This window comes from Crocodylus siamensis, chromosome 6, assembly GCF_052110815.1.
Source record: "Crocodylus siamensis isolate JL-2025a chromosome 6, ASM5211081v1, whole genome shotgun sequence".
Taxonomy (NCBI): Eukaryota; Metazoa; Chordata; order Crocodylia; family Crocodylidae; genus Crocodylus; species Crocodylus siamensis.
Genome location: NC_143400.1, coordinates 73,983,674 through 74,000,466, shown reverse-complemented (window position 1 = coordinate 74,000,466; position 16,793 = coordinate 73,983,674). Strand labels below are relative to the sequence as shown.

Below are 16,793 nucleotides of genomic sequence, written 5' to 3'. Positions count from 1 at the left end.
CAGTGCCAGAGAGGAGGAGTCTGGAGGGTCAGTCTTACCTCACCTAGGATTGAAAGCTCGCAGCTGCTGCTGCTGCTTGCTTGCTCTTAGCTGCTGGTGCAGAAGCTGGCTTCAGTGGCATGATGTCCCTGTACCTGGCTAATGCTTTGGCATTGGGCTGCTGTTGTCATAGCAAAGACTCCTTGAGGGACCACCATTCCAGCATCACTTCTAAGTTGACGCCTGGGGATCTTATCCCATGTACTAATTCCTGCTTAGGCTACTGTTGTCATGGTAAGAACAGTGCTGTTGAAATATCTAAGATGGTACATAGGAAGGAAGGAAGTTGCCGGAGCAGCTACTAGGATTTCTAAGTAGCAGTAATGAGAAATATGAAGCGGCAGAATCTTTTATAAAGTGAGAGGAGAAGAAAATATTGCATGGTTATTATTTCTTTGAAGGGTCTTGTGTCATCAAAAACCCTAGAGATAAACTAGAGGTATTTGTGAGAGTTAGAAGGAGCTTTGGCATTCATTAGCCTGACTTCTATCCTGGGGAAGATCTTAGAAAAGTTTATTAAGGAGGCCATCCTTGAGGGACTGGCCCAGGCTAACATTCTAAGGGACAGCCAGCACAGGTTTGTTGCGGGTAGGTCTTGTTTGACCAATTTCATTTCCTTCTATGACCAGGTGACCTATCACCTGGACAAGGGAGAAGAGATTGATGTCATATATCTTGACTTCAAAAAAGCTTTTGATCTGGTATCCCATGATCACCTCTTGGGCAAACTGGCCGGTTGTGGCCTTGGCTCCACCACTATCCGCTGGCTGGGAAATTGGCTTCGTGGTCGGACCCAGAGGGTTGTGATTGATGGCAGCCACTCATCATGGTGCCCTGTAACCAGTGGGGTCCCTCAAGGCTCTGTCCTGGGACCCATACTGTTCAACATCTTCATTAACGATGTGGACATTGGAGTTAGGAGTGGACTGGCCAAGTTCGCCGATGACACCAAACTTTGGGGCAAAGCATCCACACCAGAAGATAGGCGGGTGATCCAGACTGACCTGGACAAGCTCAGCAAATGGGCAGACGAGAACCTGATGGTGTTTAACACGGAAAAATGCAAGGTTCTCCACCTTGGGAGGAAAAACCTGCAGCACCCTTATAGGCTCGGCAGTGCTACGTTGGTTAGCACTACAGAAGAAAAAGACTTGGGGGTCATCATTGACCACAAGATGAACATGAGCCTCCAATGCGATGCTGCGGCCAGTAAAGCGACCAAAACACTGGTGTGCATCCATAGATGCTTCTCGAGCAAATCCCGGGACGTCATTCTCCCCTTGTACTCGGCCTTGGTGAGGCCACAGCTGGAGTACTGCGTCCAGTTTTGGGCTCCACAATTCAAAAAGGATGTGGAGAAGCTTGAGAGAGTCCAGAGGAGAGCCACGCGCATGATCAGAGGTCAGGAAAACAGATCTTACGATGACAGGCTGAGAGCCATGGGACTCTTTAGCCTGGAAAAGCGCAGGCTCAGGGGTGACCTGATGGCCACCTATAAGTTTATCAGGGGTGACCACCAGGATCTGCGGGAACGTTTGTTCACCAGAGCGCCCCAAGGGATGACGAGGGCGAACAGTCACAAACTCCTGCAAGACAGTTTCAGACTGGACATAAGGAAGAATTTCTTTACTGTCCGAGCCCCCAAGGTCTGGAACAGTCTGCCAGCGGAGGTGGTTCAAGCACCTACATTGAACACCTTCAAGAGTAAATTAGATGCTTATCTTGCTGGGATCCTATGACCCCAGCTGACTTCCTGCCCTTTGGGCAGGGGGCTGGACTCGATGATCTCCCGAGGTCCCTTCCAGCCCTAATGTCTATGAAATCTATGAAATCTGCTGGGCGTGGAGTTTTGAGACTATTTTATATGTTGCTACTACTGTAATAATTATATAGATTTGAAAATAGAATCCAATTTTTAAGAAATAAGTATGAAAGAAAGGTAAATTAAAATGTATTTTCTTTCACTATATTTTTGCTGATTTATTGACTTTTTCTTCTTTCTTGTTGTAAAGTCACAAGAACTTTACATTTTGACAGCTGAATTTTATTTTCTAGTGGGGACAAAGTACCCGAGAAATAAAAAGGACATTCAGATCCATCTTTACTATCTTTGAATGGAATCGTTCTTTTTCTTTTTAACCAGTATTATTCAGACTGATGACAAGTGCAGTGTCACTTATAAAACTTAGTGGAAACCCAGTGCATTTTGAGATTTCCCATTGCTGACTTATACTTTGTACATAAAGCACTGTAAAGCTATGTACTTTGTAATGCAAAGTTTGGTTTGCTTCTAGGAGAGGAAAGTGGATATCCTTTCAGAATAATCCCTACAATGTTGATAATAGTTCTTTTTCAATGGCAGCAATTAAAAGGCTTAAGAGATGTCTAAGTAGAATATATTTTAGTGTATACCACACAAAAAGGTCAGGTGGTGGTTGATTAAGTTATCTGCTGTTTACTAGGGAATTCCCAAGTAAGTTTTTCAACTATATATTGAGGATATATGCTGGATACAATATTTACCTTGGTAGTGTACTAAGACATTTATACTGCCCTTATTGCCATAGCATGAGAGTATCTGTAGATTTCATAATATCTGTCACAAGGATGCAGACTACTATTCTGATGAAGATTATATATTAAAAAAAAACAAAAGGCTACCAGATATACTTAATAAGCATATTTTCTTATTGTGTATTTTAAAATTAATGAGCCAGATGCAAAGTATAGGGGGTACAAATTAGACCTCCTTATAAATGGGTCTCCATGTTATTCGTAAGTTGCAAAGATGAGTGAAAAAGAACATACCTCATCCTGAACCAGTGGAGCTGACACAAGCCATGCCTGCTTGTTCACAAAGAGAGAACCTTTTGGACAATCCTTGCTATCTATCTGAGCAAAACTTTTGGTGAATGTTTGCTCCGTTTACAGCATTCTTGAGGCCTTCACAGTCAATTTTGATATAACCCTATTCATTGTCAGAAATAGTAACACCACTAGTATCACAAGCACCCTCTTGAGGTGTGAGAGAGATTTGACTTATGTGGCCAGCTCCTGGTGCTCCTTGTTGGATACTATGCCTTTTCATTTAGAGAGACAAAAACAGAGATGAGGGGTCCTGGCATTCTTGTGTGCAATCTTGATATCAGCTGTGCAGCTGTGTGTCACAGTGGTGTTAGTGGTTGTTGGTGATTCTTATTACCACAAGTCAAGCATCCTATTATGCTAGACATTGTACAAACATGGAACAGAAATATAGACCCTGCCCTAAAGAATTTACAATCTAAAAATAAAACAAAGGACAATAGGGGCATCCAGAAAGAAGTGGGGGGGGGGGGTAGAATGAAACAGTTTCCCTGTTTTCCACCTTTGTTATTGCCTCAGTCTTTACTGAACTGAACATCAGCAAGGCAGCCCCCCTACTGGTCCTTGTTTCAACCAGACACTGCCTCATCTGAGTCAGGTAGAGCAAGAGAAACATACAACTGAGCATCCTCAACACACTAGAGTTCATACTCAACATGTGCTTTAACGGTGCAGATTTAGAGGTGACATTGCTACCTCTATACCACCACTGCTATTAAAGGTGGTAAGTTGAGGGTTTGGCTGGGCAAAAAAAAGAAAGGCAAGACCATTATTGTTCTTTGACTAGCCCTAGTTGGCATGCTGATCAATATGAGGCCATATTTGGTTGGTAGTATTTAGTACTGGGGAAAAAAAAGTGATTCCTTTCGTTGTCCCCCGCTGCATCCCAGGAGTGGTAGTTGGAGAATTGAACTCCATATTTTTGGCAGAATTTCTTCAGGATTGAATGTCCATGAGCCTACTTTAATATACACCAAAATGAAATGGTTCCCTGGAATAATTGGAGAAGCACAAAGTGTTGTCCAGTCATCTTCCCCCCTGGCCCTATATGGGCCCTGTGCTATTGTTTTGTCCTCTTTTTGACTGATATGTGTAAATCCTGAGTTATTGTGATGTGGAAACTAACTGAATGTTGTATTTTGTGCTGTTCTTCCATTTCGAGTAAGGCTTTCTGCTGGTACAACAGAAGCAGCATTTCAGAATATAGTTTGTTCCCATTAATGTTCATTTGTAAATGTAGGGATAAAAAGAGGTGCATTTGAAATTTAGTGTCTTACAATGAAACAAAAAATACTAATGTTTTGCACGAGACACTTCAAGATGAGCTTTTATAGTAGCTTCATACAACATTTCAATGTGGCATTGTTTCCTACTTCAGTTATGACTTTTTCTGTGTAATTTGTTTTTATGGGCCATATTTGTCAATTCCAGTTGTCAAGTATTTTGCAGCACTTATAACATGACCCATGAGCATTGGTTTGGTGGATAAATTTCTGCAGCTGAGTCAGTTTGAGAAGCAGACAAGGATAATCTATACAGTGCTTGTTGTAATGTGTATGATGTAATCATATATTTAGCTTACTCTGGTTTTACTCTTTGGCATGATGAAATAACTGACTGATAGCTTCAGTGTCCCTATTTTCATAGCAAAAATAGCAGGATAAAGAGGGGAGTGCAAAAGAGAATTGGGATCTAGTTCTCTTCTCACTGGAAAGATGTGAATTGGTAGAAACTCCAGTAAAGTCACAGTATAAAACAAAGAATCTGTTTTAGCAAAATATGAATGGTTCTGTTTTATAGATCAAATAGCAGGTAGTGCATTTTTTAACGTTTGTATTTAATGAGGCATATATCCTCATAATTTGATAGAGCAGCATAATCAGTTCGAAGAAGTTGGCAGTAATTTCAATATAGTAGGCATTATTTTCTTCTGTAAAATACAACCTCTCTCCCTCTCCCATCAAAACAAAATAGACACATGTGTATAATTATGACATAACAGGAAGAATCCTTCTATAATATGAATCATAGAATCAATGAGTGGGAAGGGACCTAGACAGATCATCTAGTCTGACCCCCTGCCATGGGCAGGAAGGAGCCCTGGGGGCGGGAGGGGTCGTAAGACCCCAGCCAGGTAGGTGCCTTATGACCCCTCCCATCCCCGGTGAAATATCATAACTGGTCTTTGGAGATGTGCTATGAATATCTTAAGTGTTGGCATTTATAGATAAGAATTCAACCTTAGTTTTATGTCAGTTAAAATTATCACTGATGCAAGAAAAACCATATAATATTTTTTGTGCTTCTGTCGTAAATGATTATTTTTGTATAGTAGGATTTTACCTTGCTGGAGGTGGCAGATATTAAAACAATAGGATGTCTTTGGAGGTCATTGTTTCTGGACTTGGAAAGTAGTGTTTTAACACTTGCAGTTATACGGATGGAAGTAAGCTTCCAAGTGTTTAATGAAACTAAAAATACATTATTTCACTGAACAGGAATACTCGGCTATCTTTGGACCCAGGTGTCATCTATATATAGCAATGATAGTTTTTAGATTCTATTTTCAATCAATTCTAATGTTGTATTTGATCTGGTTTTACAAAGTCTTCTGAAAATTGCTCTATTTTTAATTTTTCTCCTTAGAGTCATGTTTTAATCCTGCTAAATAAGACACAAATCAAAGTTGTTTTTTTATGGTGGTGAGAGGTTTAAAAGCTGATAAGTCATTTTTATTAGTGGAACAAAATAGCTTTTAACATTTATTCTAATTTCCTTTCCAGTTGAAAGATGTATGAGTGTAATGCAGTCTGGGACTCAGATGATTAAACTGAAGAGTGGAACAAAAGGACTGGTACGCCTTTTTTACCTGGATGAGCACAGGACCTGCATCAGATGGAGACCATCCAGAAAAAGTGAAAAGGCTAAAAGTAAATTCTCTTAATAATTCTTTTAATTATGGGTACATGTCATAACCGGTATAAGAATTACAGAGAAAACTGAGACAGATTTGTTTTTTACTGTATAGATATTTTTCTGATACTCTAGTGATGTATTCTGGCAAGTTTCTCTGTAAGACGGGCCAGGAGGAGGAGAATGCTGTCTTTTGCAGACCCTCTGTTCATGTGACAAGATTAGAGCTCCCAAGATATATATTATCTTGCAAGATTCAGTAATTCAGCAACAAGCATAATTCTTCAGAATAAATTTATATCAGGATCCAGCTCCAGAGGCAAAGCAAGCAATTTCATACATTTATGATAATTTTCAGAAATATGTGAAAGATGTTTTAATTGTATTTAATAAACACAAAAATGCACATAAATTTTAAGTACCTCCCCTTTCTATTCTTCCCTCTATCCCAATATTGAATTGTGACAGGCTTTTAATAAAGCAGTATTACAGAAGTGCCTAACTGAATAAAAGTAATTTGGCTCAGGCTTATTCCAGAAGATGTTTTTATGAAACATCTAAGCAGAAGATGTTTTTGGCAAACATCTAATGAGAAGAGGTTTTTAGCAAACGAAAGAATCCTGGCACTTACTTTTAGAAGGTGGCTCCTGACCCCAGAGTAACCTTACATACACTGAGGTCAGTGGTGGATCTTCAGCTATGGATTATGATCTCACCAGTGATGTGAACCAGAATACAGTGGAACATACAATAAATCATTATGCGTATGCATTGTGGGTATAGACGAATTTCCTGGCTGATGTTCTACACTCCTTAGTCTTTTCAAGAGTGTTTATTTGATTTGTATTATACTGTATTGGCAGGTTTTGACTGTTGAAAAACATTCTGCATGGACACTGCTGGAATGGGTATATTATAAATATGGGTAGTAGTATATGAATATATACTCTAAAAAGACCAGTAATCCATATGAAGTACAAACTTAATTTCTGATAGGGGTGTGCAAAGCAGGCCTTATTCAATTTAGATTCGTATTTGGCCCAAATCAGGGACAGTGATTCAATTAGTTGAGTCAGATCTCTGTCCCTGATTCCATTTGGCTGAATCCAAATCTGAAGACACAGCTTTAAATGTTTTTTCTACATACTTTGAGGTACGAGGCATGACTCACAAATGCTGTGATGCTGGGGTGGATGGAGCGTCCCACAGGAGTGCGGTGAGGTCCCTCCACATGCTCGGCAGTGAACCCGGAAGTGGCCCACTGGGTGTGCATTGTATGCACACATTCTGAACCTGTGCAAGGCCAAGGCTAATATTTGATCTGCCTTTCCAGTGCAGGTCCAGTGTGATAGCCTGTAAATTTGCCTTTATTTAAAAAAAAAACAAACCAAAAAACTGTGAGTAGCAGAGAATAATCTGAAATACAAAACAAACTGAATGAACATCCAGCCCATCTAATTTTTCCATTCCCCTTTCCTTTGCAGTTATAATTGACTCAATTTATAAAGTCACAGAAGGCCGACAGTCAGAAATATTCCATCGCCATGCAGAAGGGAACTTTGACCCAAGTTGCTGCTTTACCATTTACCATGGAAACCACATGGAGTCACTAGATCTGATCACTTCTAATCCAGAGGAGGCTCGCACCTGGATCACAGGACTAAAATATTTGATGGCTGGAATAAGTGATGAGGACTCTCTTGCTAAAAGACAAAGAACTCACGATCAATATCCTTTCTAGAACTTTATCTCCAGTTTCCAGTTTGGTATTTCTACTTTGTTTTTTCTCGTGTTGGTATTAGTAGTCCATTCCGCCTCCCACAGGAAACAATTGAAATGTTTGCTTTTGATTGTGATAGGAGAGGAATTGGTTAATGGGTTCAAAGAATTGTCTTTACAAATTCAAAATAATTTCTGATCTTCCCAATGAGTGAAAGTTTTCCAATCCTCTTATTTCATTTTCTAAAATAGTTTCATAGTTGGTAGGGTTGGAAGGGACCTAAGTAGATCATCTAGTCCGACCCCTTACCATGGGCAGGAAAGGATGCTTGGATCAAATGACCCCAGTTAGGTGGCTGTCTAGCCTCCTTTTGAAGACCCCAGGGTAGGGGCAAGCACCACTTCCCTTAGAAGTTGGTTCCAGCTCCTAGCCGCCCTGACAGTGAAGTAGTGCCTCCTGATATCTAGCCTGAATCTACTCTCAGTCAATGTATGGTCATTGTTCCTTGTTACCCCTCAGTAGTGCTCAGGGGAACAGGGGGAACTTGCTCCCATTGCTTGCTGGTCCCCCTTGGCAAGCTTATAGGCAGCCACCAGATCCCCTCTCAGCCGTCTCTTGTGGAGGCCGAACAGGTTCAAGTCCTGTAGCCTCTCCTCGTACGGCCTGCCCTGCTGCCTCCTAATCATGTGAGTGGCCCTCCTCTGGACCCTCTTGATGCTGTCCACATCCCCCCTGAAGTGCGGCGCCCAGAACTGGACACAGTACTCCATCTGCAGCCTGACCAGTGTCGCATAGAGGGGGAGGATCACCTCTTTGGACCTGCTTGTGATGCATCTATAGATGCATGACAAAGTGCAGTTAGCCTTCCTGACTGTGTCCCCACATTGGCGACCCATGTTCATCTTGGAATCAATAGTGACTCCAAGATCCTTTTCTGCCTCTGTGGTGACAAGAAGGGAGTTCCCCAGCCTGTAGGTATGCTGCTGGTTCTTCCTTCCCAGGTGCAACACCTTGCATTTGTCCATATTGAAAACCATCCAATTCTCATGGCCCATCTCTGTAACCTGTCAAGATCTAGTTGTAGCTTGTCCCTCTCTTCTAACGTGTCCACTTCTCCCCACATCTTAGTGTCATCTGCAAACTTGAACAAGGTGCTTTTCACCCCCTTGTCCAAGTTGCTGGTGAAGATGTTGAACAGTGCAGGCCCAAGGACTGAGCCCTGGGGAACCCCACTGCCTACATCCCTCCAGGTCAAAAAAGACCCATCTACCACCACTCTCTGGGTGCAGCCCTCCAGCCAATTTGCGACCCATCTGACTGTGTAGGCATCGACACCACCAAAGACACCTAATTTTTTAATCAGGATCGGGTGAGAGACAGTGTCAAAGGCCTTCCTAAAGTCCAGGAAGACTATGTCCACCGCGACACCTGCGTCCAAGGCTTTTGTGACCTGGTCATGGAAGGCCACCAGGTTGGTCTAACAGGACCTCCCTGTAATGAACCCATGTTGGTTGCCTCTAAGCATAAATTTCCCTGCTGGCCCCTAGCAGATGTTCTCCTGGATTATTTTCTCAAAGAGCTTCCCCAGGACCAAGGTAAGACTAACGGGCCTATAGTTTCCTGGGTCCTCCTTCCTCCCTTTTTTTTAAAATGGGGACCATGTTGGCCCTTTCCCAGTTGTCAGGCACCTCACCAGAGCACCATGAGTGCTTGTAAAGCTGTGCCAGGGGTCCTGCAATTACCTCTGCCAATTCCCTAAGCACTCTGGGTTGGAGATCGTCTTTTGAAATCAATTGTTTGAAATTACAGCTGCAAAAACATTCTTATTTACAAAATTAGGGATTGGTTCTCTCTCTTGAGGGATGCTCGGCCTTCATTAAGGAGATTTGGCACCTCTCACTGGATGCTTAGCATTTAACAGGAGTAAAGAGAGCTTAATTTTGGAGAACAAATCAGAAGTTCAGTTTTGACTCAAGTTAAGAACCAAGGCCTTCAGGATGAGATTCTGTAGAGACAGGTTAGCAAGTAGAATTGGATGGAGGATATAGGTTGAGAATAAAAAGGTGGATTGATGATAATTAAGCAGCTACACTGAAATAATAACTATAAAAGGTGAATAATTACTTATTTAAGGGTATAATTTACCCATTGGACTTATTACTTTCTATTTGGAAGTTCATGGAGCTTATTTGGAGATATAGTTAATTATTTTGCTGAAATGGGGTTTTTTCCTATTGAAAATAAGCTGTTTCATAAAATATAGCTGATTATAGTCCTGCAATCAAATGAAATAATTTGGAATTTAAAAAAAAAATCAGAAACTTTCAGAAAATTTACCTTCTCTCCATTTTTTTTGGTTTTTTTCTTTCTTTTTACATTACACTAAGTGTTGAAAAGTATTTGAAAGATAAAAGCTGATAGAAAGTAACACACTCCCTTTTAAAAGTGACATCTTTCTCATCTTATAACTTTCTCTCAAAGTTTTGGGCTCCACAATTCAAAAAGGATGTGAAGAAGCTTGAGAGAGTCCAGAGAAGAGCCACGCGCAAGATCAGAGGTCAGGAAAACAGACCTTAGAGGCTGAGAGCTATGGGACTCTTAAGCCTGGAAAAGCGCAGGCTCAGGGGTGATCTGATGGCCACCTATAAGTTTATAAGGGGTGTTCACCAGGATCTGGGGGAACGTTGTTCACTAGAGCACCCCAAGGGATGACAAGGTTGAACAGTTATAAACTACTGCAAGACCGTTTCAGACTGGACATAAGGAAGAATTTCTTTACTGTCTGAGCCCCCAAGGTCCGGAACAGCCTGCCGTTGGAGGTGGTTCAAGCACCTACTTTGAATGCCTTCAAGAGAAATCTGGATGTTTTTCTTGCTGGGATCTTATGACCCCTGCTGACTTTCTGCCCCTGGGGCGGGGGCTGGACTCGATGATCTTCCGAGGTCCCTTCCAGCCCTAATGTTTATGAAAGCTTTGAAAGTATATTAAAAGAAATCTTTGAAAAAAGATCAGTTTTGCATATTTCCTTTGAATTTTTAATAAAAGTAAGTTGGATGAAGCAGAGGAAAGCCAAAGGGTCCACTTCTGTTCATCTACTTGTTGTAATTCACAAGTATAGTATTGCTGATCTCCTTGGCTCTTCATAGGGTATAGACAGTTGTAACAATTTATCAATTTCATATTATGCTTATGTAAGTTGTTAGAATGTGCATCATTTATTAGCAATACAAGTGTAGTAAAACCATTACATCTTTAACCCTGTTTCATTTAGGGTCAAAGATGATTTCACTGATTTATATCCCAAAAGGATCATACATTTGTAACAGAGAGTAATAGTTGGTATGTACTCCCAAGCTGATGTCTGTTCTTATTCCATTTTTAAGGTCATTCAAAGGTACTTTCATCCATACCTGTAGAATAACATCCTTGATTCAGAGAGTTTGCAGTTGATTTTATAAAAAATACATAAATCCTCTGATAGAGACAAATACAAAAGTTGTACTTTTACTTAAAAGTAAAAGACCAGTGCAGCAAAGTATCCATACATTTTTACTTAGGATGTTAATTACAAATAGTAAAGGGACTTCAAGTGAGTTGAAGCATATAAGTTTAAGAAGCACTGAAGGTATGAAACACACCCGGGTCCAAATTCTGCCTCTCTCCTTGCACATGAGCATTCTTTAAATGGTAGCTGGGTGGATTACTCTGGCCCTTCTAAACATTGCACACAGGCTGACCTACTGCAAACAGGAGCTGTTTTGAGAGGATTACAGCATGTATCCTGTATTGTCTTGGTTAAGACTGCACCCAGCAGTGGAGATCCACAGTGGATAGGGTAAAATAAACTGGCTTTGATTAATAGGCTTTTCAAGCACACACTGCTTTCAGCATACCACACACAAATGTTCAGAGATCAAGGCGCAGTATCCTAGGGCTGCTGACAGATGTTAAATTAAAGGTTGATGGGATCTGACGTACAACTCCAACAATTGTGCCTCCTGCAATGGCATACATGCATGGCGGAATTGTGGGATTGGGGCTCAATCCCAATTGCACCATATTGCTGGTGAAGGGGGAGCTTGGGTTCATGATCACTGGGTTCCCTTGCATGGGCAAATAGAAAATTTGTCTTCCATGCTACATTCTCTCTAAGCTGTGTGGGGTGTGTGGCTGCACAGGTGCACTCATGCCGCACTTCCAGGGACGCCTGCTTGGCCATGCACACTACACAGCTTAGTGGGAACACTGGTCCCCTGTGCTCCTGCAGCTGGCAGCCTTGGGATGATTGGGGCTGCCAGCTGGTGGAGTGCATTGGATGTCTTAACTCCTGTGTATCCATGGGACTGGAACCATTCTTCAGAGTTTTGTGACCTGCTTCGTTTGTTACTATGCGGTCACGTGCACTGATACATATCTGACCTCCACAGACAATGGCAAGTAATATCTGTTTGAGAATAATTTTTTTCCATTGTGGCCAGTACCCTTGATTTAGATGTGCCCAATGCTGTACATCCGGCAACAGTGCTTCTATATCTGTTGCTTGCAAAACATCTGTTTCTAGTGCTACTTCCTTGTTTTCATTGTAGTGTTCTATTTTTGCTTGAGATTGTTGACATCCTTCATCCTCTGGAAAGTCTTGTCAGAGTGCTATCTGCCTACCTGCTCACTGTCTCTTTTCTCCTTGCTTCCCACCCTTCACTTCCTAGGCAGTCCTGTGATTTCTGCTGCTGTTTGTACAAAGGTTGATGAGTATGTCACCATTTATATTCTGCTTTCCATTTCTTCCTATCAAGTTGGTACTTTTGACTGCTTTAGCCCATTTTGCTTCATCTGGATCAGGCCTGATGCTTCCCCTTTCAAAGATGACTGACCAAAGAAACTCAGGCGCCCTACTGTGATTTGCATGCTAGGTTGCACTCTCGTCATTTTGTGAATACTGTCAGTAGGATTTTGTCATAGTTCTCTCCGGTGCTTTCATGAACTAAAATGTCACTGCTGATTACTTCAACTCCTGTCACAAAGGATACTCCAAAAAAGGCTGTACCAGGTTTTGGGGTTTTTTCCTCTGCTGCAACCACTGAGCTAAGTCTTTACAATTGTTCCTTTGACTGTTTGTTTATGCTAGTGTTCCTTCTCCACTTTGAGCTCTATCATTAATAGCAGCCATTTCCATGCATACATTACTGACCCTGCAGTTTTAGAAAGCTTGAGGCAAGAATTCTTGTGGGTGATCGCTCTTATAGGACCAGTTCCATAGTTGGGATAGATTTAGGCAAGCTTTTGGATATCAGGGGGTATGTCTACATATGCATTAATGTTATTACAGGTACCAAACTAAATGCTCAGTAACCAGCACTACTGTGCAATAGTGCTGGTGCACACATTTTAGTTCTACTGCACATTAGCACAGGTTTTGCCCACTGTGCTAATGCCCAGTAGAATTAGTCCGTGCTTGAAGCATCTTATGTAGATGTGCCCAGAAGTACTCTTCTTTAGACCTCAGGGAAGACCTCAGACACAGCAGAGCTAAGTATCAGGTGGGACAAGAGCTTGTTTAGAAGGGTTAATGAGTATCAGGTAGATTATAATGGGGCATGAAGTCATTGTCTAGGTTCAGTCCCTGATACTTAGTGTCCAATTGGCTAATGAATTCCTCTTCCCAAGCCCATCTTGTAAAGTTGTTGGGCAGGTTTTCTTTGATCTTCTTTGAAGATTTCCTTTAGAGAAGTTTCCAGTTAAATTTTGATTGCAAATAATTTCTTCTATCTTTGGCTTTTATTTTGTATAAACAAGCTAAGATTGAGGTTTCAGTTACAAGGCTGTAACAGGGCACTGGAGTGTGTCTGTTCCTTTAAGTGAGTTAGCAGCCTGGAAAGCTGCTTGCAGGTGGTGTGGAGGGCTAAGGAGAGACCCACCTGGCTGGAAGGGGCTGGAGCTATATAATCCCAGAGCCTGAGCCAGTCAGGCAGTCTCATCCTGGCAGCCACAGTGTGAGGAGCACTGGGCAGCGGGCTCCTGAAAGGACTGGAGCTTATACTGCAGGCCTGGGAGCAGAGGCACGGCCCTTGGGCTGAGAAAGACTGAGTTTTATAGGCAAGTGGCCTTGGCTATATTATGAGTCCACAGAGGGTCCTTGTGCCTGGACCAGAGGGTCCCTGAACCTAGAGAAGGGCTGCGAGTTAGACCAAGGGTCTGGGAACCCAGAGATGGGGCATCATGCAGGACCAAGGGTCCAGAAGCTGAGAGAAGGGGTGGTGTACAGGACCAGAGGTCTGGGAGCCCAGGAAGGGATTGTGTAAGGGACCACAGGGGTCTAAAGGCCCAAGCAGGCTGAGTGCATAATTTGTCAACATCACCGAGAGAGAAAGCCAGCAAGACTTAGGGCATGGTGTCCAGGAGGTATGGAGTGATGTATGGAGCCCTTAAGGTGACGGGTGCTCAGCAGGGGTACAGACAGGCTGAGAGGGCCTGCTGGCCTGGGGCACAGGAGAGGCCCAGTGGGGATTGCCAAAGGCTCAGGCTCACTCAGAACCCACAGGCAGCCTCTCTTTTTATAACCTTCATTAAGAGCAAGGTATGGCAGGAGAGCTTCAAGGGAAGGGCTACAGCTGAGCCTGAGCGAGGCAGGGGCTGCATGGCCACCAGGGGTCAGCATGACCACTCCTGGGACCATGGACCTGTTACAGAGGCTTCCTGGCTAACATCTGTGGGAGATGTGGAACAAAAGGCCACAGGAAAGGCCACAGAACAGTTTCATTGGTGACTGAGGGCCATCCCCAGTAGAGGACTTTGAGTAAAATGGATTTTCTTGGCTTCAGTCTAGTGTTGGGTATTCTGCTCTAAAGCAGATGCATCAATGATATGGCCCATAGGCTGAATCTGACCCATGGAGCCACATCATCTGGCCCTCAGTGCTGGACCTGTGCAGGACCAGTCTAAGGATCTTCCCACATTCTCAATCCAGAGCCTGTTCTGGTTGGTCTGGGACTCCACTGTATGTGGTGTCTGCTGTTGCTGGTCTGGAAACTGAGCCATGTTTGGCACCTGCTTCTGCTGTTCTGGGATAGGTGCCACATGCAGTACACTTCCCTGAATGGTTGCAATGTGCAATGCAATCCTGGACTCGTCAGAGCAAGTGCTGGATCTGGCATATTGGGGAAAAGAGGGAGGGGACTCCATGGTTCTTCTGCATACTGGATCCAGTGCCTGCTCTGACTCTTCTGGGACTGTGCCAAATCAGGTGCCCACTGCAGCCAGTCCGGGACATATGCTTCATGCAACATCAACCGCAGATGAGCCAGAGTGAGCACCATGTGTGGCTTGTATCCCAATCCAGTTAGAGTGGGTGCCATGTATGGTCCAGTCCTGGGCCAGCTGGAGCAAGCACCACAGGCACTGAATCCAGCATGGGGGGGAGATGATCTGTGGGCCCCATTTGGAGGTTCATCTGGCTTGTGGATCAGTTCCATGCCATGCATCTCACCTGTGGGGCTAAATGATTTTGGCACCCCTACTCTAAATGGCCAGTCACAAGTTCCTTAATAATGTAAAGACTTGTTATCTTTGTCTTCAGTAGGAATCTTGCCGGAATAAGGTTTATAAGGCTGAACTCTGAATCTTTCCCCATTCCTTCAGCTCTATTCATGATTTTTTAATGCTCTCCTAAAGCTTCTAGGCATTACAACAGAGCCTCTCATTTTACAAAGCCCTTGCTTATCTCTTGCATTTAAATATAGAAACCCTTTCTTTTATTAAATTATCCTGTATTATCATTTATGCATTATTTAATGTTTTCTTTGAAGATCATGACTTAATTATGAAGAGCCATTTTCAGTTACTAGAATAATATAGTTTATTTAGTTTTCTTTCTGGGAGTATTCTTACCTAGAGCTACAGAACAGCTGTCATATTACACTACTGGGATAACAGTGATTCAAGTGGACCGACACCTATTGAAATCAGTACTCAAGAGAGGGTATGGGAGAGTTCTGCTGTGTTTGGGAACCCCACAGCTTACAAGAGAACCTGCGTCCAGAAGCAGAGAATGTAGATTTCCCTACTGCAAACAGATTTTGCTTCTTTTAAGATACTGCCATTAAGGGTGTCCTCATCCTGGAAACTGCTTAGGTTTTCAGAAGGGCACTTTCTATAGACCTTAGGAGGTTTGGAATTGCACTTTCTGAATACATCTATTAAACCAGAGTGTTTTCCCCTCCCTAATGGTTAGGTGGTGCCAGATTGGCCTGAGGCTGTGTAGGGATATCTCACCTAGAGAAGTGAGAGAGGGACTGTGTCAGGGATCACTATTAGTCCCTGAACTCTGCAGTTCACATATGTTGTATGCAGATATATGACAGCACAGCCTAATCCCCTCCTGTGACTGACACAGAGGGTCAAAGTGCGGTGAGTATAGGAAGGGCTGGGGAGGCAAGGTTGGGAATAGGGACAGAAGAGAACTGTCTAGGGGTAAAAGAGGATGTGAATGGAGAATGATCTAGTGAGATGATGCAATAATGTTAAGAAAGTAAGGATTGAGAAGGGAAGAAATTATCAGCAAAAGAAAAAATTAAAAATATATGATAAAATAACAGCTGCATGAAATTAGGTGAAATTTGGAGACCAAAGACAGAAAAACAATCATTAATTCTAACTAATTAATTTTTAATTAAAGATCTTCCGAAATCATTGACTTTAGTCATCCGGCTAGACTAGTGTCATAATGTCAATTTTATTGCATGCTGTAGCACTAGATACATTTTGAACTTGATGCAGAGGCCTGTTGAGCAAGAAGTCTTCAAGTACACATCCTGAGCCAAAAGTCCCTCAGCTCCACTGAAATCAGGAACCCCAGTTTACATTAAGATAAAACTGCTCTGAGATCACCATCTGGAGGAATGGTTCAGTGAAGCTATATGAGAGATCGATTTGTCTCGGTGTGGAGGTGGTCACAAACTTGATAGAAATTATGGGCCATTTTGGTGAAAACATTCTGTCAGTCATATTGTGGAATAGGCTGACACAAATTATCTTTGGTAAGGATGCCAAGTTTGCCATTGCAATGTCACTCTTCTATAGTGCTTTTCAACAGTGAATATCAAACAGTATATGTATCAGAATCTCCATTCCACAGACACAGAGACTGAGAAAAAAGGGCAGAAGTACTTTCTCCAAGGCCATCTAGCAGGCCACTGGCACAGCTGAGAATAGGTTTCCTGAGTCCCATTCCAGTATTTATTCAGCTAGAACACACTACCTT

General features: G+C 42.6%; 1 protein-coding gene across 4 annotated transcripts in view; it reads left to right on the top strand.

The window, feature by feature from the left end:
- PLCH1 (phospholipase C eta 1) overlaps window positions 1-16,793 on the top strand; it is a 215,964-nt gene that overhangs the window by 104,672 nt on the left and 94,499 nt on the right. For all 4 annotated transcript variants that reach the window (XM_090053310.1, XM_090053309.1, XM_090053306.1 and 1 more), the window contains 2 exons: window positions 5,688-5,834; window positions 7,302-7,545. In XM_090053310.1, the coding sequence (XP_089909436.1) occupies window positions 5,688-5,834; window positions 7,302-7,545 (391 nt within the window). The remainder of the gene's footprint in view (window positions 1-5,687; window positions 5,835-7,301; window positions 7,546-16,793) is intronic.